The sequence below is a fragment of the Perna viridis genome, chromosome 1 (genome assembly GCF_037379345.1).
Source record: "Perna viridis isolate PV_CMFRI_1.1 ecotype Kerala chromosome 1, ASM3737934v1, whole genome shotgun sequence".
Lineage (NCBI taxonomy): Eukaryota > Metazoa > Mollusca > Bivalvia > Mytilida > Mytilidae > Perna > Perna viridis.
In genome coordinates, this window is record NC_142445.1 from 34,499,307 (window position 1) to 34,526,105 (window position 26,799).

At 33.4% G+C, this 26,799-nt stretch overlaps 1 protein-coding gene across 1 annotated transcript in view; it reads left to right on the plus strand.

The window, feature by feature from the left end:
- Positions 1-26,742, plus strand: part of LOC148628486 (uncharacterized) — a 33,136-nt gene extending 6,394 nt beyond the window's left edge. The window contains exons 11-26 of the mRNA XM_088567388.1: positions 2,207-2,276; positions 3,658-3,782; positions 4,480-4,611; positions 7,016-7,340; positions 7,579-7,766; positions 9,611-9,808; positions 10,924-11,039; positions 13,373-13,860; positions 14,308-14,462; positions 16,742-16,978; positions 17,209-17,340; positions 18,025-18,159; positions 19,092-19,223; positions 21,498-21,609; positions 22,502-22,644; positions 23,595-26,742. Coding sequence (XP_088423514.1) covers positions 2,207-2,276; positions 3,658-3,782; positions 4,480-4,611; positions 7,016-7,340; positions 7,579-7,766; positions 9,611-9,808; positions 10,924-11,039; positions 13,373-13,860; positions 14,308-14,462; positions 16,742-16,978; positions 17,209-17,340; positions 18,025-18,159; positions 19,092-19,223; positions 21,498-21,609; positions 22,502-22,644; positions 23,595-24,103 — 3,197 coding nt within the window. The 3' untranslated portion in view covers positions 24,104-26,742. The remainder of the gene's footprint in view (positions 1-2,206; positions 2,277-3,657; positions 3,783-4,479; positions 4,612-7,015; positions 7,341-7,578; positions 7,767-9,610; positions 9,809-10,923; positions 11,040-13,372; positions 13,861-14,307; positions 14,463-16,741; positions 16,979-17,208; positions 17,341-18,024; positions 18,160-19,091; positions 19,224-21,497; positions 21,610-22,501; positions 22,645-23,594) is intronic.
- Positions 26,743-26,799: the final 57 nt, after the last annotated feature.

Sequence of the window (26,799 nt, forward strand, 5' to 3'; positions counted from 1 at the left end):
CTCTGCGTAATATCCTTTCTAAAGGTCCCAAGTACCGTGAACCACGCTCCATAAATTGGAATTATAACTTTAAAGTTCTTATGGATGCCGTCGAGGACTATGCAAGAAAATGGATAAAACGAGAACAAGAAGACATTAATTCGCTGTCAGAGTGGTTAAAGGCCGTGAGGTCTTTAATTTTGAAACGAATGAAAGTTTTAAGTAGGTCAATGAGTGCCAAGGCTACATCAGTTTTCAAAGACCCCGATGTAGCAAAAACATTGTCTACTATACATGACAAATATGTTGTCGTACCAGCAGACAAAGCCCAAAACAACATTGTTTTTGTCTGCAAAACGTTTTACATCCCATGTTTATTATCAGAGGTAGACGTAGAAAATAATAGCAGTGATAAGGCCTATACTGCTACCACTCTCTCCAAAGAAGAGATAGTGGAAAACCATAAATCTGTGCTATCCTCTTTTGGTCTCTCTACCAAGGACGATGATTGTGATTTACCGTCTATGTACTGGACTCCACAAGAATCCATACAAACAACGTTTCATAGCTGGATCTGCAAAATATACCACCAAACCTCTTTCAAAACTTTTAACTTCTATACTCACAACTGTCAAAGAGGGTCTGCAGTCCTACCACAACACTTGTTACTCCCGTAGTGCTGTCAATTCAAAGTGGATCCTGAAAAATTCGAAAGATATTTTGGAGACAATCAGTTCAAGACTATCATCTGAATATAATAGCATTAAAACCTATGATTTTTCAACACTGTATACTTCTATTCCCCATATTCAGTTAAATCCCGACTTAAAAATATTATGCATCGTTGTTTTTCTAAAAAAAAAGATGGTACACCTAGATACAATTATATAGTTCTTGGTAGAGATTCCTCATACTTTATAAGAAATAATTCCCAATCATCTTCCAAATGAACAGAGGAAGATGTTTACAAAACGCTGGAATTTTTTAATCGACAACATATTTGTCCAGTGTGGTGGACGTGTTTTTCAACAAACGGTCGGCATTCCAATGGGAACAAATTGTGCTCCTTTACTTGCTGACCTATTCCTTCACTCTTATGAGGCTGACTTTATAGCTGATCTGATCAGAAAAAAAGAATATCGTTTGGCTAGATCCTTCAATCTCAGTTTCCGCTATATAGACGACGTGTTATCTTTAAACAATCCTAATTTTTGGGATTTGATACATCGCATCTACCAAAAAGAACTTGAGATAAAGGATACTACAGACACTGTGAAGTCAGCCTCATATATTGACCTACACTTGGAAATCGACGGTAAAGAAAACCTATTGACCAAACTTGACAACAAACGTGATGACTTTTCATTCAGAATTGTCAACTTTCCTTTCATCAATGGGAACATCCCTTCGACACCTGCGTATGGAGTGTTCATATCACAATTCATACGTTATGCCAGAGCTTGCTGAAACTACGCAGTACGCAGACTTTTTGTATCGCGCTAGAACTCCAACAAATAGGCTTCTGGAACAGGGTTATATTGCTACAAGATTGAAGTCATCACTACAGAAATTTTATGGTCGTCATCATGAACTCATGGATCGTTATGGTGTATCCATCTGCACCATGAAAACTGATTTATTCAACGGGTCATAATTTTCCTTTCCTCGTTTGTCTACCCCGGACTTGACTTTTTATGAGCAACTAGGCAGGTGATTTTAGTTACTTAGTTTTTTTCTGTTTTCCATGTCTGGTCTTTGTCCCTGGATTTTATTCTTTTGATTACCCCTATAACATTGGTTCCTTTGATTACTCTTTGTAAACCGATGCGCACGTTATACTCAGAATCTATTGATATGTAAAGAGAGTGTGTTTAAAAGTGTATTCACGAACACAAGATTTTGAACAGTTTTACATGTACCTGTGAAAAGATGAGTAAAACATGTAATAAAATAATTTTAAAAGGAACACAAATGAGTGATGATCAGCTGGTGCTGTGAGTTAAGCTATCAATTATAAACATATGACTTAGTTTTTTTATAATAAAAATGGGCTGACAACTTCTGATCATACAAAAAACTAGCTTGTACCTCGTCACCTTTCATTTGAAAAGTTGCCTCAGTATGAGCATTGAACGTTTGCAAGTTGAAGGGGTGATTCTTTAGTCTGAATGAAATTTAAGCTTAATTTATGTATACGCTGTACTTAGTTTTTATACCTTGATTGCAGATATCGAAGATAATGGGGAGAAAACCGATAAGATGCGAGATGATATCGAAGAAGTAGAAACGACAGAACTGTAGAATAGCGTTGTTGATATAATGATGTTTGTTTATCAAATAAAAAGTACTCTAAATTAAAAATAAAAGTTTTCCTCCAACTGTCAAATTCCCATGGCAGTGTGCACTTCCATTTTGAGTTACTATTGAGTATGTTATTAAGTGAGCTACCAGTGTATAAAACTCAGTTATAAATTCTATCAAATTTTGATCCGTTACCAGATTCACTGATAGAGAATCTAAAATATACTTACTGAATACAAATTAAATCCAACCAAACCCTAGATTTAACAGATTTATATGTTCTACAATTGGAAATTGTTTATGATTATATTTTCGCCCTGATACGACAAGATGGAAAGTATCAGAATGAAATCATTTAGACAGTCAGTACATAAAAAAGGAAGAAATTCAATGGATTAGTTTTTATATCACAATGAGGTAAAGGTCTCAAGAAATTGCTTAATGAGGTTATTATGATACTTTGTATTCATGATGTTCGATAGGCTTGGTAAGGAACTCAATGGATTTTCATATTTTATGAAACTTGTATCAGAATATTAGTACTTTGATATTGTTTTCGAACCTTCTGGCAAAGTAACCTACGTATCTTCAGTGTGTCAGAGCAAACTGGTTACGCTATGCTTTATACCTTAAAATCTATTGAATCTGAAGAGATTATTGTTGGCTCACATATAAACATTTTAGAATCAAGTGTTAAACCAATACTAGGATATTGTTGTGAGACAAGCTTAAATTTCTTATAAGAAGCAACAGTGAATCAAATTTAATATTGACAAAATACCAAATAAATAAGTTATGAAATTCTCAAAACATCTTTTAAAACACTGAGTGTAATACCTTATGATCATAGTAATTTAGATAAAGATGCCTATTACGAAAGGGGCCATACTACAACATATAAAAATCAATTATGAACTGTTTTTACAATTTAATGAAGTATAAATACATATTATTTGTTCACAAAAAAAAGAGAAAAAAGTCCTAAGGTTATGAGTGAGTAGTGCGATTTTATACAACTATCAATTCTGGAAACCATATAATTTCAATCACAAACAAATCTGAAAGTGAATTTATTGTTTCTTACAGAGACTTTTATTAAGTGAAGGGTGACTTCCATGCAATGGTATCGTGACATGCTCCAACAGCGGCACCTGTCACATTGCCAGTGACTAAAATTTTGTGTCGAGTTCGCTCGGTTGAAATCTGGTAAAACAGTATATATTGTCTGATCTGAGTCGATATGATGGTGTAAAACAAACTTGAAAAAAAAGACTGTCAATTCCAAAGTTTTATCTCCAATATGTTTTGCGTCATTCATAGGGCGTAAATAAAAATACGTACACAGGCGGAAAAGCCAGGCCTTCAACAATTGTGAAGTACATCACTTCACCAACACTTCCGAACCACAACGTACTTCCTTTGCGATAACAATTTTTCTAGTCAAATCATGGGGATCGAAACTTTGAAGTCTGTATGTGTCTTGGTGATTATACATTTAACTTGTAAGTAAAAATTTCAATTCTGAAAAGAAAACATACTATGTTACATGAATTTGAGTAAAAAATGTAATTTTATGGTAACCTGCCACAAGGATAAATATGAATCTTCATGTATAATAAAATTCACTTTTCAGAATATGTATACAAACAATTATCATTGTTATTGCTTCATGTTTTTCTTGAATAAAATTTTGAAGGGACGGAAATACTTAACAGTATGAAATGTAGTCGTTTGGTTTGGTTGGTTGTTTTTTTTTCTTGCAATTGTGTTTTCTCCTCTGTTTTCTCCTTACATTTTGAGTACATTTGTAGTACATTTGTATTCCTTCACTTAATGATGCAAAAAATGCATTATTAGTATTATCTTGTGCAGATTATTCCGTAATCTGAGGAATGCAAAATCTGTAGTGAAACGATAACACATTTGGAGGGTTGTGCAAAACAAAGAAACAATAAAAACCAAAGAAAATTAACTATAAAAATGCTAACAAAGAAAAACAATACTAGACAAATTCTTGACAAAATCTTTTGAACAGCGATTCATAGTCTAAAGATGCAATATCATGGGACTGAATGTTGTCACAGAAGAGTAATAGTAGTTACCCTTGCCCTGAACCACAGTACGATTTTTTGCACGTTTTCATCATATGTATACCAATGTACTAATAAGATACCTGGCACCGTTTTATTTTATTTTCAGTCGACAACTGTGAATGTAGCGTAGGTTGCAACGTTACTCAATGTAATTATCCTACAGAATGTATCAACGGGAAATGTATGTGTAGACTGGGCTTTGATAAAGTAAACTGTACAAGTGGATCGGATGTCTGTTGTAGGTTTATATTAATTTGTAGTAGAAAGACAACTTTATATCGACAAATTTATATCGTGTATGAATTAGACGTAACAGTGTATTTGTTACGTTAAACTTGTTTTATCAATATTATCACTCTGTAAGGAATTTACACTTATTACTGAATAGTCAATTAATTACATGACTTTACTACTGATAAAATTATAAAGTCTAAAACGATAAAAAAGATAAAGTCCAAAATATTTTGTACTTCCTTATTTTTTATTCAATAGTGCATGATATATTTTTGTAGAAACAATCACCAATTAAAATGGATTTTCTTCTATAAAGGGTTTCTCAGAAAAAATGAGGAATGCATAACGATATTATGTATTTCATCTGTGATTATTTAAAATGATTTCAAACTGATAGAAAGAATTTTAAGATAACGTTTCCTTTATATCTTTACATAGATAAAAAAAGTTGACAAATCTATGTTATAACAATAAAAGTGGCGAGTAGTTTGAAGTTTTTTAACACGCCTTTTCAACACATACCAAGCACCAATGATTTGTTTACCAATGAATATCGGTCTAGTTCTTTACTACAGTATAGAAAATAATTAAAATGTACCACTGCGATGATGGTTTTCTGTTCTTGCAAATAATGAATAAAGCATTTTACCAAAGCATTTTAACTTCGCTTGTTCAAAACAAAAGTAGTGGTTGTGGTTGTCTGACCATTTCTAAGCTGAAAACATTAAGGATATGAATTAATGTTTAGAGGGGAAGTACAAGCAGTTTAACCGCCTTTATCTATACTCTTTGTAATCAAGAATGTTCTTAACTACTACCAAATCTAAACATTTTTGACAATGTTTGAATATTAACAATCTTTAATAGTCAGGTAGTATTCGATTTTATAGAATATTTGTGATGTTTGAGTACCATTTTCATAATTCGTCATCTTAGGAATTACAGTATAGTACGTTAATTTTCAACACTTGTAATGTGTCACTAATTAAGCTTTATTAATTTGTTACAGACTATAAATTATGTTATTATGTTTGTTAGATGAATCAAAGTGAAACTTAGCTTAACTAATAAAGTATATTGATAATTATGTAAGAGTGAAATCTGTAACTTATTAGGATATCTAAGTTGTCATGTTAATTTGAGTATTTATAATATTTGAAATGCTTTGAATACTATTGCAAAATTTATGTTGATATACAATTGGATTAGGAATTATACTGTGAACTTCCGCTGAATCGGCCAAAATTATTGAATTACTTAAAAATTACTTTAAAGTTTTCGCATGGAATCTCTGCTTGCTTCTCGATTTACAGACAATCTAAACAAACATTTTACAAACAACATTGACTGAAAGTGTTTGGTTATAGAGAAGATATCAAATAATAGTCTTTTCAAAAAGGGAAAACATCCTTGTGTGAAATCATATAGTGAAATTTGGTGGGTTTTGACATGCATGTTTATTCCACTGAAAGTATATGCGTAGGTTACGTATCCGTGTAATGCACATGTTAGAACCGTTTGTGATGGATTTGGTTTCCTATTTCGGTAGTTTTGGTTTTGAGTACTTTTAGAAGACAATTAATATTTGAATATCTTTCGATGTATTTGATTCTAACGGTCTGATGAGAAATTACTCTTTGAAACACGTGTACAGAATATCGAAATTAGCAATAAATATGGTTGATATTTTTGTATTTACGTCAATAATTGAACTTTTTCTAGAATTATAACAAAACTTAAAGCAAATAAAATGCACAAAAGTTAATCCATAAAACAAATTATTTGCTTTATGAAATAATGATAGTTTTTGTTATCGTGTTCAAAACCACGTTCTTGAAGAGTAATCAAGTAATCAATCTCTGCTTTTCTAGAAACACCCGCCGAGTTGCTCATAAAAAGTCAAGTCCGGGGTAGAAAAACGAGGAAAGGAAAACTATGACCCGTTAAATAAATCAATTTTCATGGCGCAGATGGATACACAGATTCACGAGTTCATTATGACGGCCATAAAACTTTTGTAGTGATGACTTCAATCTTGTAGCAACATAGCCCTGCTCCAGAAGCCTATTTGTTAAGAGTTCTAGCGCGATACATAAAGCCTGTATTGTCTCGGCAAGCTCTGGCATAACGTATGAACGTTGTGATATGAACACTCCATACGCAGGTGCTGAAGGGATGTTGTCACAAATGAAAGGAAAGTTGACAATTCTGAATGAAAAGTCATCACGTTTGTCGTCAAGTTTTTTCAATTGTGGAGGAGCACAATTTGTAAAATTATAGAGAAATAAATTGAAGAAAGAACTGTGTGAGATTTTGTCATTAACTTAATCCAGTACTTAAAAACTCGTAATTCTTTATATCTTTTTTAAAACAGTCGTTTTATGTCCTTACGTCTTTACTCTTTTCAGATTGCCAAAATGGGGACGACTGTATTTATGGAAATTGTTCGTGTACACATGAGCAAACGTTTGCTTGCAAAATGTTTCCCCTTTGTGGCAACGAGTCTGAAATGGCATGTAAAGATGGCGGAACATGTGTAATCAATGGAAGTGATTCATTTTGTATCTGTCCAGAAAATCTCAACAAGACAGACTGTACCCCGAATAGATGTGAGCTTGGCAAACCTTGCATAGAAGGAGAGTGTATTTCAAGAGGAAACAATGATTATGATTGCCGTTGTGAGGATGGCAGTGTTGGAAAAATCTGTGGTTTGAATAAGAAATGCATAGATGGGTAAGTACAGTGCCTTTCATCAAGATAATTATCATCATGTCATGTTAGGTATTACAACTGATATTCGACGTATCTCAATCATAATATTGGTGTCCGAGATTTAGTTAAAATTAATCTTGCACTGATCTGTAACATCTGTTTCATAAAGACAAACCTATCGAAAGACTAAGCATGTAATACTCACAATGACAGCAAGTCCATAATAACATTTCTTGAAAAAATATTCTTATAATTATAGATTTTGTGCCAATGGGGGTACATGCTATGAAAATGAGTACGTACGATGCAGATGCATGGAAGGATACACAGGACCTAGATGCGAGGAAAATACGATGAAACATGTTTGTGATAAATTCGGAACCACACGTATCTTCCTCCAAAATTCTACTAATGAGACTGAATGTACTTGCAGAGACTTGTTCAAAGGTAACATGGGTTCTTAAGAAAGTAAAATTTGTTTCATATTAAATTGTTCCTGAACAATATGAGCATTATTAATACATTGTCAAACATGCATTCGGTAGTTTTGAGAATAGGCCTCTGTAATAACTGTTAAAACGAAATATTCCCAAAAAGGATCTTCAATATTGTTCAATCAATGTACATGGACAATTCATGTAGAACAAATGGTAAACATTGTTTAAGCCCTTCTTTTTTTTATCTGTAAGAGGTGTTACGCAAGGTGATGTATGAAGACTTTCTAATATTTCACTAATTAATAAACGACACTGTTGATAAGTTAAATCAAGAAAATACAGATCCAATTGTCATTGAGGACACGTCTTTAAATATACTTTTTTATGCTGATGATATTGTATTGTTATCTCAAAGTAAAGAGAAGGTTAAAAAATCCCGTATCATACTCTATGAATTTTGTTCATTTCGGAAACTAGAATTATACTATAAAAAATGTATGGTATTAAATTCTAATGGCAAAACTTACAGAAGTCAATTTTCATTTAATATTTTAAACCTTGAATTTATAAAAGAAGGACTAGGAGTTCACTGTAAAGCATCTTACGATAGATGCCGTAATGAACTAAAAAGAATTCCACTAAAAGTAAAATATAAATACTCTATGTATAACTTTCTGAATCATATATTTAGTTCTGACAATAATTTACTAAAAGATATATATTTTAGTTCAAAAGAAACTAATCCTAAAAGTAAAAATACTAAATGACCTTGGCCTGCCCCACATAGTGAATAATTTATGATTCATTAAATTTAACTTATAAAGCCAAATCATGCAGAGAATTTTTTTAACAATGTTTGATCAATGTTTATACAAACTCAAAGTGCAAAGGATAATCAAGGGAACCAAGGTTATAGCGGTAATCTAAAGAATGTAATCCAGGGACAAAGACCAGACATGGAAAACAGACATACACAACATACAGAACATAAAGTAACCAAAATCATACATACAAAGTAACAAAAGCAAATGAGCAACTCGGACTCCACTAAAAACTGGGAGCATGGACCAGGTGCACCGATAGGGTAAGCGTCCTCTGTTTTTCTAGAAACACCCGCAGAGTTGCTCATAAAAAGTCAAGTCCAGGGTAGACAAACGAGGAAAGGAAAACTATTACCCGTTGAATAAATCAGCTTTCATGGTGCAGATGGATACACCATATCGATCCACGTGTTCATGATGACGACCATAAAACTTCTGTAGTGATGACGTCAATCTTGTAGCAACATAACCCTGTTCCAGGAGCCTATTTGTCAGAGTTCTAGAGCGATACAAAAAGTCTGCGTAGTTTCGGCAAGCTCTGGCATAACGTATGAGTTGTGATATGAAACACTCCATACGCAGGTGCTGAAGGGATGTTGCCACAGATGAAAGGAAAGATATTTGCAAAAATATTTGAATCTCAAAAGTTTTTTCCAGGGTGTCTACAAAATGTGTCAAAGACCTTTACTTCATATGTTGATATTTTAAAAGATCGAGCTGCTTTATGTAAAATAGGAATGCCTCTTTTCTTCTAAAATGTCAATCTTTTGATGATCATAAGTTAATTTTAATGAGAAAATATCGAAAATATAGAGTCTACCATAGTTATACTTTAATAATGATGATTTAATTACCATATTAATTGAAGAATGTTTATTTATGTTCATTATGTGTAACATTTCTTGTTGATGAGTTTGCACCAATAAGGTATTTAGTATAAATATGTATACAAAATTTTACTGAATGATTTATTGCTGTTTAAATCAAGTGAAAATAATTGATAGCTAGAAATAAATCTTTTTTTTTCTTCCAGGAAAATCATGCGACCTGTTAAACTGTGAAGTATCAAACCCCTGTCAGAATGGAGGGTTATGCTATTCAGACCCTTCTGCGGCTCAAAAGTTTTTTTGTTACTGTCCAAAGGGTTGGGACAATAACGATTGCAGTCGTGACATAGACGAGTGTTTATGGACTCCGTGTGGTGCAAATGGGACATGTAAAAACATAAATGGTACGCTAAGGTTGCATGAACTGTCTTCTGAAACATAGTCAAGCTATATCACCATTATGTATAAGAATAGGAAATGGGGTATGATTGCCAATGAAATAATCATCTACCAAATGCCAAGCAACAAACAATTTAACTTCTACAGGTCACCACACGGTCTCCAAAGATGGGCAAACCCCATGCCATAAAGCATTATTGTTTTCTTTTTTTTTCTGACATTACTCTTAAAAATTATCACAACATCTTTGAGGTAGATCATACCTTATGTTTCTAATCAACAGATCATTATGATTCTACAGAAATGATGATGGATGAATTAACTTTAGACTTCCAATTAAAAACAACAACAATGGCCAGCAAACTGGATTTCAAGATAATGTTTATGGTGTTTAACAAACTTTTATATAGATTATATTAGTACGTGGGCTGAGATAACCCCCCCGTGCACCCCCACTCATCAACCAAAATATGATTTTCAGGTACCCTTATACCTCCCATTTCAGAATATTTTTGTCGCCAAATAATTCACTGAAGCATTTTTGTATTTTTCGGCTACTTTTTTATACCTCGTTGAGGCAATAATCAATTTTTTAGTATTTTGATTCTACAAACTTCTTTTTTCTTTAAAACGAAGTAAACTTACATATGTATATATCACCATGTAGCCCAATGTCTCAGCTTTACAATGGTACCGATACTGTTGCAGTAACACGTAGGGTTTTGGGGTAAAATGAATAAAATGTACCCCTATCCCGCCGAAAAATTGCTTAAATTGACTTATTTTTCGTTGTAAAACCCTTAGAGTATTTATACGTCAGTAAAAACGGTTTATTTGGTATTTTCTGTTTAGTATTATCACAATTTATACTTCTGGGATTCTTTTGATGAATTTTGCCGAGTTTCTTAGTCAGAATTTGTCTAAAAATGCAAAAAATGGGATTTTCAAATTTTCCGTAAAAGTCAGATAAATTCTACTCTACAAGTTATTGCAAGACTGAAACGTCTCGTTTCGAAATCAATTAGCATTAACCAAAAACGTATTAGATTTGTTATGAAATATTATATTTTCCTTGTGTATATATATATGTGTGTGTGTGATTCTTTTGAATTTTGAATAGGTTCTTACGAATGTTTTTGTCAAGACAATTCTACAAGGAAGACATGTGAAAAAAATCTCCCAAATTGTCTACATTCCGAGAGATGTTCCTTAGTAGCCAGAGACGGAGTTTGTCAGGTAGTTATTTGAGAAAAAAAATCTATTATTATAAATTAATGACTATGGTCGTGGATTTAATTCGATCAAAAAGTCATATCTCTTTCCATTATTAAAGTTTTCTATTTCAGTGTCTCACACAAGACATAACATAATAAATCAAAGACTGAAGTCTTCAAAGTGACTGTCGCTAATCGTCACATATTCACTGTCACTGATTTTGGCTTACTTTCAACATCCGAAATGGTACAAATGCGATATGCTCAAAAATCGGGTGACTTCCGCTAAAATTTTGGTTCCCTTGATATTATTGCGTACTCTTAATTTCGTAACCGTTATGACCCGAATGTTTTAAATCATCCGGAACAAGGTTAAACAACTGGCAATGGCTATTTATATAGATATCGGTGTCCTGATAATATATATGACCTTTATATTTAATCAATTGTAACGAACGACGTTATTTGAATCGGAAAGTGTGTAATATTACATAATTTAATGTAACCGATCATTTTATATTTAATGTAAACGTCCCGTTCTGATACAAGCAAAAATACGCATAGACATGCTTAAAGCTAACCGGTCATTTCATGTATACTCCCCGTTCTCGTGCAAGCAAGTAACACACGTATAACACACGTGCATGACACTTAAGAGGTACATTTATATCTCATATGAAGCTAGAACTATGACGCTATGGTGGTAAACACGGCGAGGATCTGCGGCATTACGTGGTGTATAACTACATATTTATGCAAATCATATGCGAATATTAAGTACTGAAATTAGGAGTGCAAGAAGTTGCCAACAATATTATTGACCTAAAGAGCGGTAAATAATTCATTTGAAGAGTGTTCTCTGTAACTTTTGGCTGAAACTAGCTACCTGCAATTTTATTTAACTTTGCCCTGAAATAATATGGCGAAAGAATATTCTGGGTAAAAAAGGTTAGTTTAAACATATTTTATTAAATAATTTGCATATTTTAAGATCAAATCAGAACAACAGAATGAAATGAACAATAGCAAATTAATCACCGCATTCAGAAACAAGACTTAAAGTCTTATATCAATTCGTCTCCTTAAAAAGGTTAAACAAATACTGGATGAGTGTGGTTTGTCTTTTGTTTGGAACGAACAACAACGAACATAAGCATCTTGGATATTTTTTGACAATTAGGCAAAGCATTTTATACCAATTTTAACAGTCGTGGAACTCAAAAGTGAGAAACCCACCTAAATGTCTGAATTATAGATTGTATAAGGAAGATTTTGGAATTAAAAACCATTTCAGAATTTTAGAAAAATATTATTACTCTTTGAAGATTTAGAAACTTGAAAAATAACCTTCCCATTGAAAGTGAACATTGGCAAAATATAAGATGAGAGAATAGAAAATGTCATTGATGAAATACGTGAGATATTGGGGATGAGTTCCATTATTTGTTTAAGTGCACATCGTTTGATAGTGACAGAAACATCCTTTCCGCAGAATCTGTTAGAAGAGTATTATTACTAAATATTAAATTTAAAGCTTTGGTGAATAGCTTATCACCTTCTGTTCTCAACAATTTATGTAAACTTGTGCGACAAATTACAAAGATGGTGTCTCCAGGGTAGTTCTCTATATTGATGTATATAGAAACTCATCATGAATGTGACTCAATGTTATATCTTCCAATACATGTACACTAATCAATTTTTTTATGCATATTATGTATCTATGTAAATTTGTTATCTGTACCATAGTTCTATGGTTTTGAGTAATAAAAAAGTTTTCTCACCGTGTTTTTTTTTCGAATTGTATGAGATGTAAGCATGGAAAATATATAGTAGAATGCCACTAAATATTAAGTAAGGGTAGATACTATTCAGTGAAAGGACAAAGAACTCAAACATTGATTGATATGTTAAAAAAACCAAGTGTGGGCGGGTGGATATGGCCTTTTCTAGTCTATGAACAAGATGGACAAGAGTTCCGTTCTTAACCTTTCATTTTCCACAGTCCGAAGAAACTGAATTAGTATCTAAAACTGAATCTAACCCAAATAGAGAAGACATATAAATATTACAAATAATTTAGGAATTACCACAGATCAAACAAATGACAAATGAATTGAGTAATTATGATATCTGTTTCAGGTTAATTGTGGCATTTTGAAATGGGTAATAACAATTTTACAACAACGTAAAATTTAACCGTCAATATATAAATGCAATTAAATAGATAAGGGATAGTTAAACATATTCAGATACACATTCCCCGGACTATTTCTATAGGATGATACAAGTTCATTGAGACACAAACTTAAGTAATTGCATAAACTATTTACTAAAGATTATATAATTTTTTAGGCTGATTGCAATAGCAGACATTGTGATTTTGATGGAGGAGATTGTATCACGGAAAATCCATGGATGAAATGTACTAGCTTACCAAAAGGTTACTGTAGATCATTGTCAACCAACGGGAAATGTGACGAAGAATGTAATAATGAAAACTGTTTATTTGACTTGTTTGATTGCAATCATGTTGCCACAGACCGCTGTCCAGAACACTGCATTCAATCTTGGGGGGATGGTTTATGTCAGTCTGAGTGCAGCGCTGCAGAATGTGGCTACGATGGAGCTGATTGCCAAGCTGATGGGATTGGGGATATCATTAATGGTACTATCGTCATTACTTACTTTTCAGCGACTTCAGATGCATTCAAAACGATTGGAAGCGTTTCAAGTATCTACAGTGGAGCTATCCTGTCTTTTATGGGGCAAACAAGTCCCATTGTCAGATTAGAACCCGGTGGGCCTTCTCATTTACTTCAGGAAGAAGCTACTAAGATACAGTAAGCTTAATTTAATTACATACAAACGAAAATGAGTTAAGGTTAGGTACAAACCACCCGAAAATAAATTAATTACAATTACTGACGTGAAAACAACTCTGTGCCAACAACATAAGTCAGAATGATCTTTACCACAGAAACTGGGGGATCAATGTTAAATTTATTTACACAGTTTTGTGTACCAAGACTACTCAGGAGGTTCCTAAAAGTGTATAATGGCTGCCTGATGCATAATAAAAATTTCTCATGTACAGTTCGGGCTTCTGAGACGCAATGTCCTTGTATATGCATTCATAGAGCGCAGCCAAAATAATGCCTTATTTAACGCAGGGTGTGCGTTGATGCACTTTTTCTGCTTTACATTAGCATCATCATGTTACCACTTTTATAGTGCAGAAAGTTCTTTTCTTTCGAATATGAATTGTATCTCTGTATGTTTTTTTTTAGATTCGCGGCTTTCTTTGCTGTCAAAAATACAACGAACTGCTCCATGTGCTGGACTAACACAGAATCGTTGTCAAACTACCTAGCTGCTCTCTACATAAATAATGCATCACTGTTCCAGCATAACATGACACAAATAACGATTAAAAACTTTAGAGGTAACTATTTTGTTTCAAATTCAAGTACAAGTGGTTAAGCGGTGGTTTTTAGAAGTCATTGCAAAGATAACAGAGATAAAAATAAAACCGTTCGATAACTATTTGAAAGAAAAAAATTAAATGAGCGTTTCGACTCAATCACTTTCATTGTTTAAGAATCATTAACCGAGATGCTTCAGTCATATACTAGAGCATTTGTATATAACAAGCACATTACTAAACCTAATTAGAAAAAGAAACAATTCGGTCTTAATTGAGTTTTGCACACACGTAACAAATTCATGGTCACCATAGAACTTTTGAACTCATGGATCCGAGTAATCATTATCGTCGTTCAAATACTCACCTTTAAGAAGTCGCACACTACCCAGTTTATGATCTATTAAGTACCAGTCCATATAAAATTCAGGTACTGCCCTTAATTATTAAAGTGATTCATTGTGAAGAAAAACCCACCGAACAAACGATGTTTTTTCGATCTACATAAGCTATATATACAGTTGTCCTTTCCATGTTCAGATCTGTACTTTTGAAAATCACACATTTATCTCCCACTGAAAACAACCAAAGCGAATAAGAATAAGAAATATAAGTGAATTCGGAGGGTTTTTGAATTGAAGGAATCGCCTTCTGTCTGTTTTATATATATATAAAGATACGTAATACTTTAATACTTTAAATAATTTTCTCGAGCCAGACTATTCTGCAATGATTAAGTTAATAAGATCCTTGACGTCATCATTTGATTACTTATTCAGGAGAATAATATGTTCTTAATATTTACATATACAGTCAGTACTTAATTTCAAGCATTATCTCATAACACACTCCTCATAAAAAGAAATCGAACTTTGAATGTACGGGCGCCGAATGTGACTCTTGTGGTTTTGTACTCCAAATTAAATTTTGTACAGACAAAAGTGAATTTTGTTCAACAAAATTTATGACATACTACAAATTTAAATTTTGTCATACAAAGCAATCTCTCAGTGGGCAAAAGTTACTTTTGTCATGACAAAATTCATTTTTGTATCTCAGACTTTATTTTTGTTACCTAATTTGAATATTGGGTAACAAAAGTCAGTTTTGTATACGAAACTGAGAAATATTATAACAAAATTCATCTTTGTGTTTACAAAATTGAATTCTATCATAACAAAATCACTTTTGCATGCAATATAACACAAAATTCACTTTTGTGTCACAAAAGTCAATTTTGTAGGCTAAAAACCACTAATTCCACTTTCCATAGGCTTCTATGCTAATTTCACAATATTCAATGGCTTCTCTGGACTTTACCTTAACTTTAACCTGCAGAGGACTTATATCAGCATGATTCTACATATGTCAGCTCACAATCCTCAGAATGGCATGTGGGGTTAGCAGACTTGCAGTGCAGTACTGGTCACCGGAAGTGAAGGGTCTATAAATAGCATGGGAAATCCCAGTGTTTTCACAAGATAGGGGTATATTTAAAAATCATTATGGAGATTAGGCTTCACATCACAAGAAGCAAAATGCACCTATAAAATGTACAGAAATGTTTTTCCTTTCAGAAACTGTTTAAATTTTTTATATAAGATGAGAACTTTTTTCACAGCACTATGAGGAACAGGGGTAATTTCTGCGTAGGACTATTTTTGCGTACGTTCCAAATGCTCATTGGTTGAATTGGTGGTCTGTAACCTGTATGCAAATTAGTTTACAAAATCTTTTGGATATGCAAATGAATTCTCTCATCACGATTTGGTAGGAAGGTTATTCATTTGATATAGTAACCGCGGGTCTCGCAGACGCAGGTTTACGATTACTTCGAGCAAGGACATATCATATGGGTGATGAGCTATTCTGCAAATGTAAGAAATACCTAATAAAGTATTACTTACTTTTGCAGAATAGAATTGATCATAAAACAAGTCTGTATAACATAGTTTTGAACGACAGAAATTATTTTGTTATGACGGAATTAAATTTTGTGTACACAAAATTGATTTTGATTACAAAAAGATCAAGTCCCATCCGGCGCCCCGTAGAATGTGTCTACTTTTTTTTTTTTAAATAATCACAAATATCAATTCATTTTTTAAAGTCGTGCATTTGATATTCTGCTTCAATGTTTGTTCAACAGGAAGTATCTAAATTTCTTGTGAAGCCATAAATTCAATATTTCGTATTGCTTCTTGATATAACCATATTGAACACCCGTGGTAACTAATTATCTCTTAATCCAAATTACTGACGAAAAGAAAAATTGGATTATTAATATATACTATTTAAAGCTTGTGAGGCTGGATTTTATGGCGAACACTGTGACAACCCATGCCCCGCTACATGTAATGGAACGAGAATGTGCAGTATGGTAAACGGGTCCTGCCTCAATGGGTGTACGATTGGTTATTACGGCATGAAATGTGAAAATATGTGCAGTTCTACTTGTGCAGAGGGCTGTGGACTGGATGGAAATTGCACAGGTGGCAAGTGCAAAAGCGGGTACTCAGGACCAACATGTTTGGATGGTATGGACGAAATCATTTGATTTACATTTAATGTAGGACTACACATTTGTGTTCTTAATTTTAGAACACTTTTAATATAATAAAAAATTAGTGAAAACATCAATAAAAGGGTATCATAATTTCAATATTAAATTTTCGCAATGACAGTTTTCATTTCTCTATATAGTCTGGTCACAACTAGAATGTCATGGAATAAGGAAAAACAACAAACCAACCTATTTTTCTTCCAGAATGCCCCATTGGTAAATTTGGTCTATACTGTATACAGGACTGTAATGACAAATGTGAATCTGGTAAATGCAATAAAGTTGATGGGTCATGCACGTGTAAGGCTGGATACACTGGAAGTAACTGTAGTAATGGTATGAATACCCATTTCTAATCAGGCATCAAAGTATAGAAATTTACGTCTTCATTTAATGTGGTGTAGAGCTTACATTTATTCACATTCTTTTAAAAATAAGATACGGTTACTTATTGATGACATAACAAAATACACCGGTTTAAGACGGCAACGGCAAACATGATTAAAACATTCTGGACAGCGTGCGTGTAAAGTATATCATAATACATATAATTGGTATTTTTTTATATTATGTTCCAAAAGTTAAAAATAATTAATTCTCCTCGTTGATTTGAAAATGTCTAGGAACGAATTGATAACTTCCTTCGTAGTGAGGCTGGTTACTTTTTCTATCTTTGTCATGATATTGTTCCATTTATTCTAATATGAAGCGCTTCAAATCTCTTTAGACCACAGTCATGGTAAAAAAAAGTGATCATCATTTCGTTGGCTGCGTCTATTAAAAATATGAAGAAACTAGTCCTATTAGAATCGAAATAAATCACGGAAATCCAATTTTATCATTGTTTTACAACGGACAGGCCATTCATACCATTATTTAACCCCTCGCTACCGCTCGAGGTAAAAATAAAAATCCGACATAAATGGCCAGCCCGTGGTAAAACAATGATAAAATGGAGTTTACGTGATTTATGTCTTAACTATCTGCTGCTTTAATCGCAATTGGCTTGCGCCCTTTCAGAATGTGAAGATGGAAAATATGGTGTGAATTGTGTGTATTCGTGTGGTAACTGTGCCAAAGGTGATCCATGTGACCACGTTAATGGAACGTGTCCTATGGGTTGCAAAACCGGATACGATGGTAGAAAGTGCAACGGTAAGCTTGACTTCCATAAGTTCGTAAAATGTTATAATTGTTTACGTTATTTTTTTGTAAAGACGAGAAGAATATGTCTTACATCACTCGCTTTGTAGGGGTAAATAGTGATCTTGGTGTCCGTCTTTTTAGTAACCGTTTTCTCTACACTTACTAGTCATCACATGAAGCAATCATTTTTGAACAGGGCGTTGAGAAAATGTCGATAGAGAATATATTCAAATTTGCAATACACTTAAATTCTAAAAAATATATCTAATAATAATGAAACATAATAAGTAATAGCTTTGGGGAAACTCTGTAAATTCATGGCATGTTAAAATAAGAATTTTGTTACTCTAGACTAAAACAGTAGCCATGAGCTTCAGGAAATGGACTTTGTATTAATCCTGAGTTCATTTAAAACTAAGTACATATACGTTTTTGCTTCTGTACCGATGGTCATTGATACATAGAGGGTATAAGTTTATATCATATATTCAGAATAAAATATACGTATTTTTTGTGAGTGATTGTTTCAACCCCATATTTCATACCCTAAATCACACCCTAGATTTATATTTCATACCTTATATCACATCCCAAATCGGAACACATTTGAAATATATAGTTAACATTTTATGAAGTAATGAACATGACATGTCAATGACTATTTCACATGCCGTATTAACCTTCGACTTATCATTACCCTTGGGCCGACATATGATACAGATTTTGACATGTAATGTTCAGTTATTTTTGACCATGTGGAGGTGGGGAGCGGGATATCCCTCAAAGAGCTTAGCTCACATTATTTTCTAGTTTTGAATTATATTGGTAAGAGCAAACCACTGCGAATATTATGCATTATAACAACTGTAAGTTTGTGTTTTCATGTTAACTGAAGGAAGTTAGGCAAGTATAATCTTTTGCAATCTCGTACGTGTCCTCAGATTGCACAAAAGGTACATATGGTGATGGCTGTAAAATGGCATGCTCGAATTGTCTAAATGATGACTGCAATATTGATGGGAGCTGCAAACAGGGATGTAAAAAAGGTTATTCTGGCACCACATGTATAAAAGGTAAACATACGAAAGTAAATCGAAAAATACGGAGCCCTTTAAGTGCCTTTAAGTACGCACGAAATATCAAATCGTGCGCACGAAATACTAAATCGTGCGCACAATATATTAGGACGTGCGCACGATATATTAAGACGTGCGCACGAAATACTAAATCGTGCGCATGAAATATTTAATCGTGCGCACGATATACTGAGTCGTACGCACGAAATACAATGTCAATAATATCAAGGCGTGCGCACGATATATCAAGTTGTTTTATATTTCCCGACGAAAGAATTGGTAAGTTATCATGTACATTTTAGTTTACGTCCAAACAAGTTCACACCACAACACAATTTCCTAATATTCCAATCATTATAATGGGTTTCGAGATCAAAATATGACGGCATCATACACGTATTCTACTATTCAACTTTAAACAAGAGATTCAATCGACTTATTTAGGATGACTGGGTCGTCAGTACAGTTTAAACAGAGGCGGGAATCTACATTTCCTATTTCTGTGATCGGTATATATCACTTAAAATCCTGAGACTCGGTCCTTTCAGCTGTCTAACAAAGACTATGAAGACAATATTTCGTGCGCACGATTTTATATATCGTGCGCACGACTTGATGTTATTGACATTGTATTTCGTGCGCACGACTTAGTATATCGTGCGCACGACTTAGTATTTCGTGCGCACGTCTTAATATATTGTGCGCACGATTTAGTATTTCGTGCGCACGATTTAATATTTCGTGCGCACGACTTAATATATATTTTTTTCTTTACATGGCACTTAAAGGGCTCCGTAGAAAAATGCCGAAGTGTTAATAAAAATAAGGGATGTTAAAGAAGATAACATGTAAATCTATTGAAAAACATTCCCCGAGAACACGGCAAGGACAAACAACAAGAAAAACAAACCCAAACAAAAACCAAAAGGTGAAATCTGATTCGCTGGAAGAGTGAGCAGGCACTGCTCGTCGTGCTTTGCTCGTGCCCAGTTACTAGTAAATTGGATAAAAATCTAATGGCAAGAGCAGTTTAGTGATTATGCTGGAAACCGATAGATCATGACAATCATCTAGGTCATGGTGATTTCTTCAGTCTTTGGACAAAACAGCCTTGCTCTAATAATTTTTTGCGAGCCATGACAAGAATAAATTCTTGTAAATATGTACTGAAATTTTATTTTGATTTTTGTGCTTATTTAAACTAAAAAAAAACCCAACATATTACGGAAAATATAATGCTGTTTTGAATTTTGCTGAAGTATACCGGAAATACTAAACCGTAATGGAAGCGGGAGGTTTATTTGAAATGCCTGTGCCAAGTCAGGGCTATTGCAGTGGTTTCCAATTTCCTGGTTTTTACCTTGATATTGCCATTTGTTAGACGGACTCTCCTTCTGACTACCTTTAGACTGACTACTGTCTAGATTTTATCAGTTAAGTAATGTTGTTATTACCCTTCATTTCAAGTTCATGAATAATTTTGCTTTTCTCATAAAAAGTTCCGATTCAGCTTTTTTTCAGCTATGACCACATAGGGCATTCTTGTATCGAGAACTATCAGCACACTCGGCACACTATACGACAAACGCGATGACTTTTTATTCCGTATTGTCAACTTACCCTTCATCTGTGGCAACATCTCTTCAGCAACTGCGTATGGAGTTTCATATCACAACTTATACGTTATGCCAGGGCTTGCCGTAACTAAGCAGACTTTTTGTATCGCCTAATACTTCTTACAATGAGGCTTCTGGAACAGGGTTATGTTACTACAAGTCATCACTACAGAAGATTTATAATCGTCATCTTGAACTCATTGATCGTTACGGTGTATTTATGTGCACCATGAACACTTATTTGTTCAACGTGTCATAGTTTTCCTTTCCTCTTCCGTCTACCCTGAACTTGACTTTTATGAGCAGCTCCGCTGGTGTTTCTATAAAGCATAGGACGCTTACCCTACCGGTGCACCTGGTTCATGGTCCCAATTTTTAGTGGAGTCCGAGTTGCTCATTTGCTTTTGTTACTTTGTATGTATTAGTTTGGTTATTTTATGTTCTTTGTTGTGTATGTCTGGTTGATTTCCGCTAGAATCTTGTTTCCTTGATTACTTATTAGCAGAAAAGTAGATTGATGAAAAATCTTTTTTTGGTATTATCCACGATTATTTTCAATTAGTATGAATTGATAAAAAATGTCGCTGTTTGAGTGCTCAGTGAGTATATTCCTATAGGATAAACTTCTATACTCAAGTTAATTATTAATTTATAGCCCAGAAATCAACCGATGGAGACGGTTCAGCCACTAGTTCAACCATTGTAGCAGTGATCATTATACTCGTGATTCTGATTATTGTAGGAGTTGCCGTGGCTTGTATTCTATGGTAATTATTAGCTTTGCATTGGGGTTAACTTTATCGAGCTTTCTTCGCATAAATTTAAAACTATTAAGAACACATCATGTCCCTTTTTCCTTGAAAAAAAAACCTGGAGAAATCAAATTACGCGTTCCATAGTTGCCGAACAAACAGATCATGGAAGTCCTAAATGCGTTGTTTTAACAACGGATCAAATGAAATGAACAAAATCAAGCTTGATTGGTACTACTACGCGTTGACGGATTAAATCAAGCATGGTCGGTACCACGCGTTAACGGGATTAAATCAAGCATGATCGGTACTATGCTTTGACGGATTAAATGAAATGAATAGAAACAAGCATGGTCGGTGAATGGTACACTGCGCTGGACCTCTTAAAAGTATTGTTTTTACTTCTTATTCATAAGTAAAGTTCTTCGTTGGTATAAAGTTTGTTAATCGCCTTGATTAACCGACGGAGATTACTTTTATCTCCGTATAAATCATTCGATCGATGCATCAAACATTGTACTTATTATTCCTGCAAATAAACTTATAATTATATGTTTGAGTGGCATCTGTTCATTTATACATATGTTTTGGTTTTGGGGTGTTCCTTGTATATAATTTATTTTTGGATCTTGAACCTCCCAAGTTTGTGGTTTTAGATGAGAGGTCACTCCTTGAAACTTGTGCACGTCATATCGAAATTTGTAATATTTATTATTATGATTGATATTTTTGTGTCTATTCACTGTCTCCATTTTCCTTTTTGAAATTTGTTATGCATAACTACATTTGTATAAAAATCTCAAGCAAAAATTAGCGTATTATATTTGCGATCGTTTTCCTGAATTTACTTAATTCTTAATGTGTTCTTCCCTTCAGAAAGCACTTCACTGAGTTTGGTCTATTGTAGGAGAAAAGATCAAAAGGGCTCGTACGTGCTTGGTGAAAAGAAGCAAGATGATACACCAATGAAAACACTACCGGAAGCTGATGAGGAGGATTTGGTTAAAACTAATGGTGAGACAGAACCACTAGTTGCAGTTACACCAACTGGTAATAATGATGATGAGGATCGAATGCACCCACACCGAACGAAAAAAATATACAATTATACATTCATTAAATCGTGAAATGTCAAATCAATTATTTTACAGATCATTTTAAATTGAGTTAAACAAATGAAAGTATATGTAATGTTCCTCATATGATTGATATGAAAAGTAATAGAAAAAGGATAAATAGTTGCTCGACAGCTTTATTTCCGTGCATTATTCTACGTTCACGAAAGGAGCAACTTGGATTATGCGGGTAGAGAAGGGTGTGTAATTTGGTAAAGAATATATCAAACGAAAGCGGTATTATATACTGGTCTAGTGCTTTTAGAAATATAGTATTAATGTAAAATTATATCGATTGATTGACTCAAATCAGGTACATGTAGCTCCAAATAATTTTGGCGTGGAAATATTTTACTGGTATCTTTGTTTTGTCCAAGGTCTCACCGTTTATACTTTTAATATTACTACTTCTTCCCTTTAATCCCTGTAGAATGGGTCGTTTTGATCCCGAGTTGCGGCACGACAGAGAGACTTTGCAATGATTTGTATTCGTCCGTACTTTTTACGCAAATTCTATGAGGCCGGATATGAGAATTCGTATATTTATGTGTTGGTTTGTCCAAGGTCTTTATTTTATTTCATCATACCTCAACATCATTATAATTCGACATCATTACAGAAATTTTTGTACTTAGATGATTAATGTTTCAAACCATATAAGCTACATGGACAAATAGCAACGTATAGCTAGCTCTCTTGTTACAATTCGTCCTTGTTTTGAAATTTTCTCTCAAGCAAATGGTAAATATTTGAATGTGTATCTTTTTTTACTTTGCACTGATATATAGCAAAATCAGAAGTATATTTGCACTCTAATCAGCTTTAAGTATTAAAGAATAAGTTAAAATTTTATGTGTAGAAATGATATCTTTAAATATATTTCAGACAAAAATTTTCATGAAGCAAAGCTTATCATCGAGACCGAATGTGTTGATCTGGATCACAAGGAAGGGAAAGGTTCCGACCTCTATCTCACAGAAGACAAGAGACAAAGTAATGCAACGAAGTCAACACGATCAAGTAGAGGAAGTGATTTTCGACCAGAGAGTATCCATGGCAACGGACCAGGTGGTGTATATGTTGGTGGTTCTCCGCCACTTGAAATAAGTAGTGGTTCAAACAGGAACAGCAACGAGTCAGGAAAGTCTAGCAGCAGTTCAAAGAGAGATAGCAGCAAATCGGGAAATTCAGACGGAAGAGACAATACAGAGAAAAGCAAAGAATCCGAAAAATCTAGGAACAGTAAAAGCGTCGAAAATTCTGAAAATGAGCAGAAAGAAACCACTGAGAAATTTGATGTTACAACCGAGGATACTGTTTCTACAAACCAAAACAATAGCGATCCAATAACCACAACGGATAAGAATGGTGTACAAAATACGGATGGTTTATAAACTCTGTCTTTATAGTCACGGTTATGTTCCTGTGTAACTAGGTGCATTTTGTGGTCCTTGTGGTCCGTCTGTAGTAATAGTGTTCCCAAAAGCTCTAAGGATATGGAAGGTGGTGCCATGCATTTTCTATCAATTTTCCCTAAAAAGATGTAAATGCTTTCAGATGTGCTCAATGTGCTAAAGCGCTCTTTTTCACTAGGATTGCTCAGCTCTTCTTCAACATGCAGGGAACTCTAAGTTAGTAAAGTTTACATTAAGCTACATAGTGTAAACAGTATCATAAAAGCAACGCAGGTAGAAACCATTCCATAGCCAAAATTCCATTTATATAGATTGTACATGAAATTAGTACTTTGCAAGAGTTATCGTTCTTGATTTTGTTTGATTTGGTTGATTTTAGTAGGAGGTGAAAGTGTAGTTTTCTCAAGAAGTACCGATCTAAATACAGAGGGGACCATTCTCTTATAAAAATATAGCATATGAAGACCAAAAAAGCATCTTTTGTTCCGTAGGTTTTTCAACACCATGAATTACCTTACCATAGTGTCTGAATTTTATATGGACGGGTACTTAAATGTTCTAATTATATTGAGGAACTAGTGAACAGACACCTCAATAAACTTGTAATAAAATGTTACTTGTGTCTTTGTATGGTGACTCATTTATCAAATTTAAACTTATCTCAAAAGTGCAACACCCAAATGAAAAACTAAGACTGGTTATGTGGTCTATAGCTTTTCTGAACAAAATATAAAAGTGAAATTGGTGGGTTTTTGACATGTATGAATCACCTCCTGTCTGATTTTTACAAAGATAGTACTTAAATATATTCTTTAGACTATCTTTGACCATATAAAGCTGTTTGAAGTGATCATAATTAAGATTTTTATGTTTATAGATGTCATAGCGGTAAAAGGCAACAAGTTCAATGCAAAGTGTTGAATCTTCATGAAGCTTTTAAAAAATTAACTGAGATCTTGAAATTTGCTTAGGATTAATCATATCAAGCTTGAGCAAAATTCGTGGAAGGATTTTGATTCTAAACGTGCATGTGAGTCTGTGAGTCACTGAATTCATTAATATATTTTGATTTCTGCCGAGATGATATTGCCTGGGTGGGTAATAAATAAAAATCAACATAATCAAGTACATTGCACATGTAATTCTAGTGTAACTTATCAATGTATTTTGTCAATAAATATAAGTGTAATTTGGATTAGTGTAGATCTAATTTATGTCTCCTATAGTAACACATTTATTGACTGTAAAGCAGTGCATGCATTAGTAGTATTTTGTTGTTAGTTTCAAAATTCTAGGGCTTTTCAACAAATATATTATCAGTGTTCATTGAAAAAAAAAATTTTGTGAAATTATAGCTCAAGGTCTTTATCAGTTTTTACCTAAACTTTTAACTAGATATTTATACTTCAAGATGTTGATGATCTCAGCAGAACTAAATTTAATAATAAACATATTTGGATCAGACAGCTAATAAAATTCACTACCAGTAGTTAAATTTTAATGATATAATCAACTATAGGAACAACTACCATATTTTATGTAATAGGATTCTGAAATAATTAGATGTAAGATTGATCAGATTTTAAATGACAATAAGATTGCAAAAATTCTGGTTTCCATTAATAACAGCCAAGAGCTTTTATAAATATCCTCCTTTTTGACCAACTGTTCAAAGGTGTCAATTTAAATGACCACATATTACAAATTCAGTAAGTAGCCTATTCATTAAAACTGGAAAGCATCTTCAGCTTTTCCTGTTCATTTAAGTGGGTCAGAACATTTTTGTAACTGCAGAAGAATAGTAAATCTGTGCTCTAGTTATTACCTTGTTGCCTAATAATGTACATATCATTGTAATTGTAAACAAGAAGATAATGAATTATTCATATATTTGCTCAAATCTATAGCTAGAACTATCAATGTTGTATTGATTCATGTTCCAAAAAAAATTTATTACCCCACCCTTGCTTGAACACAACAGGCATATAGTGTTCATGCTGTTTGTCCGTCCCCAGTTTTAATCAACAACTCTCGAACTGCTGAATGGATTTCGATGAAACTTTCACATATTCTTTAACATAATTGCATTCCTCCTCCTTGTTTTTCCATCTGAATGACTTTCAGGGTATATCATATTTTCCATTGAGGACAGTGGGGTATCACCAAGTGAACTTTGCTCATGGTTTTTCTAGTTCGTTCTCTTGTATAGAAGTATACATGTTAATCTATAAAGTCCATAAATGTGAAACATTACACAAGGAACTTTCTCAGTCTAGAGGACATAAAAATTTTAGTAATGTAATTAGTTTCAAAATCTTTTAAAAATTAGATTTAGTGTTGAATTAACAATTCCTTTCTATTTGCATAGATCGCACTACTTCTTTGGGTATGAAATTGAAGTAAATGTAACACGGACGTGTTGTCTGATCTATAGTGATTGTTTCTTCATTTTGAATGTTGGCTGATTAAAAACATATATTTGCCATTAAAATAAACATGTACATATTAACATAAAATTGTGGTACTGAAATGTTGGACTATACATATATAGTTTTCATTATCTTTTGTATAATTGTGACTGTATTGTATTTTTTTTTAAATAAAAATAAATTTCTCAAGTTGTAAAGAGTTGTAAAGTTGTTGAATTGATACACAGGAACTAATGTTCTCTATTA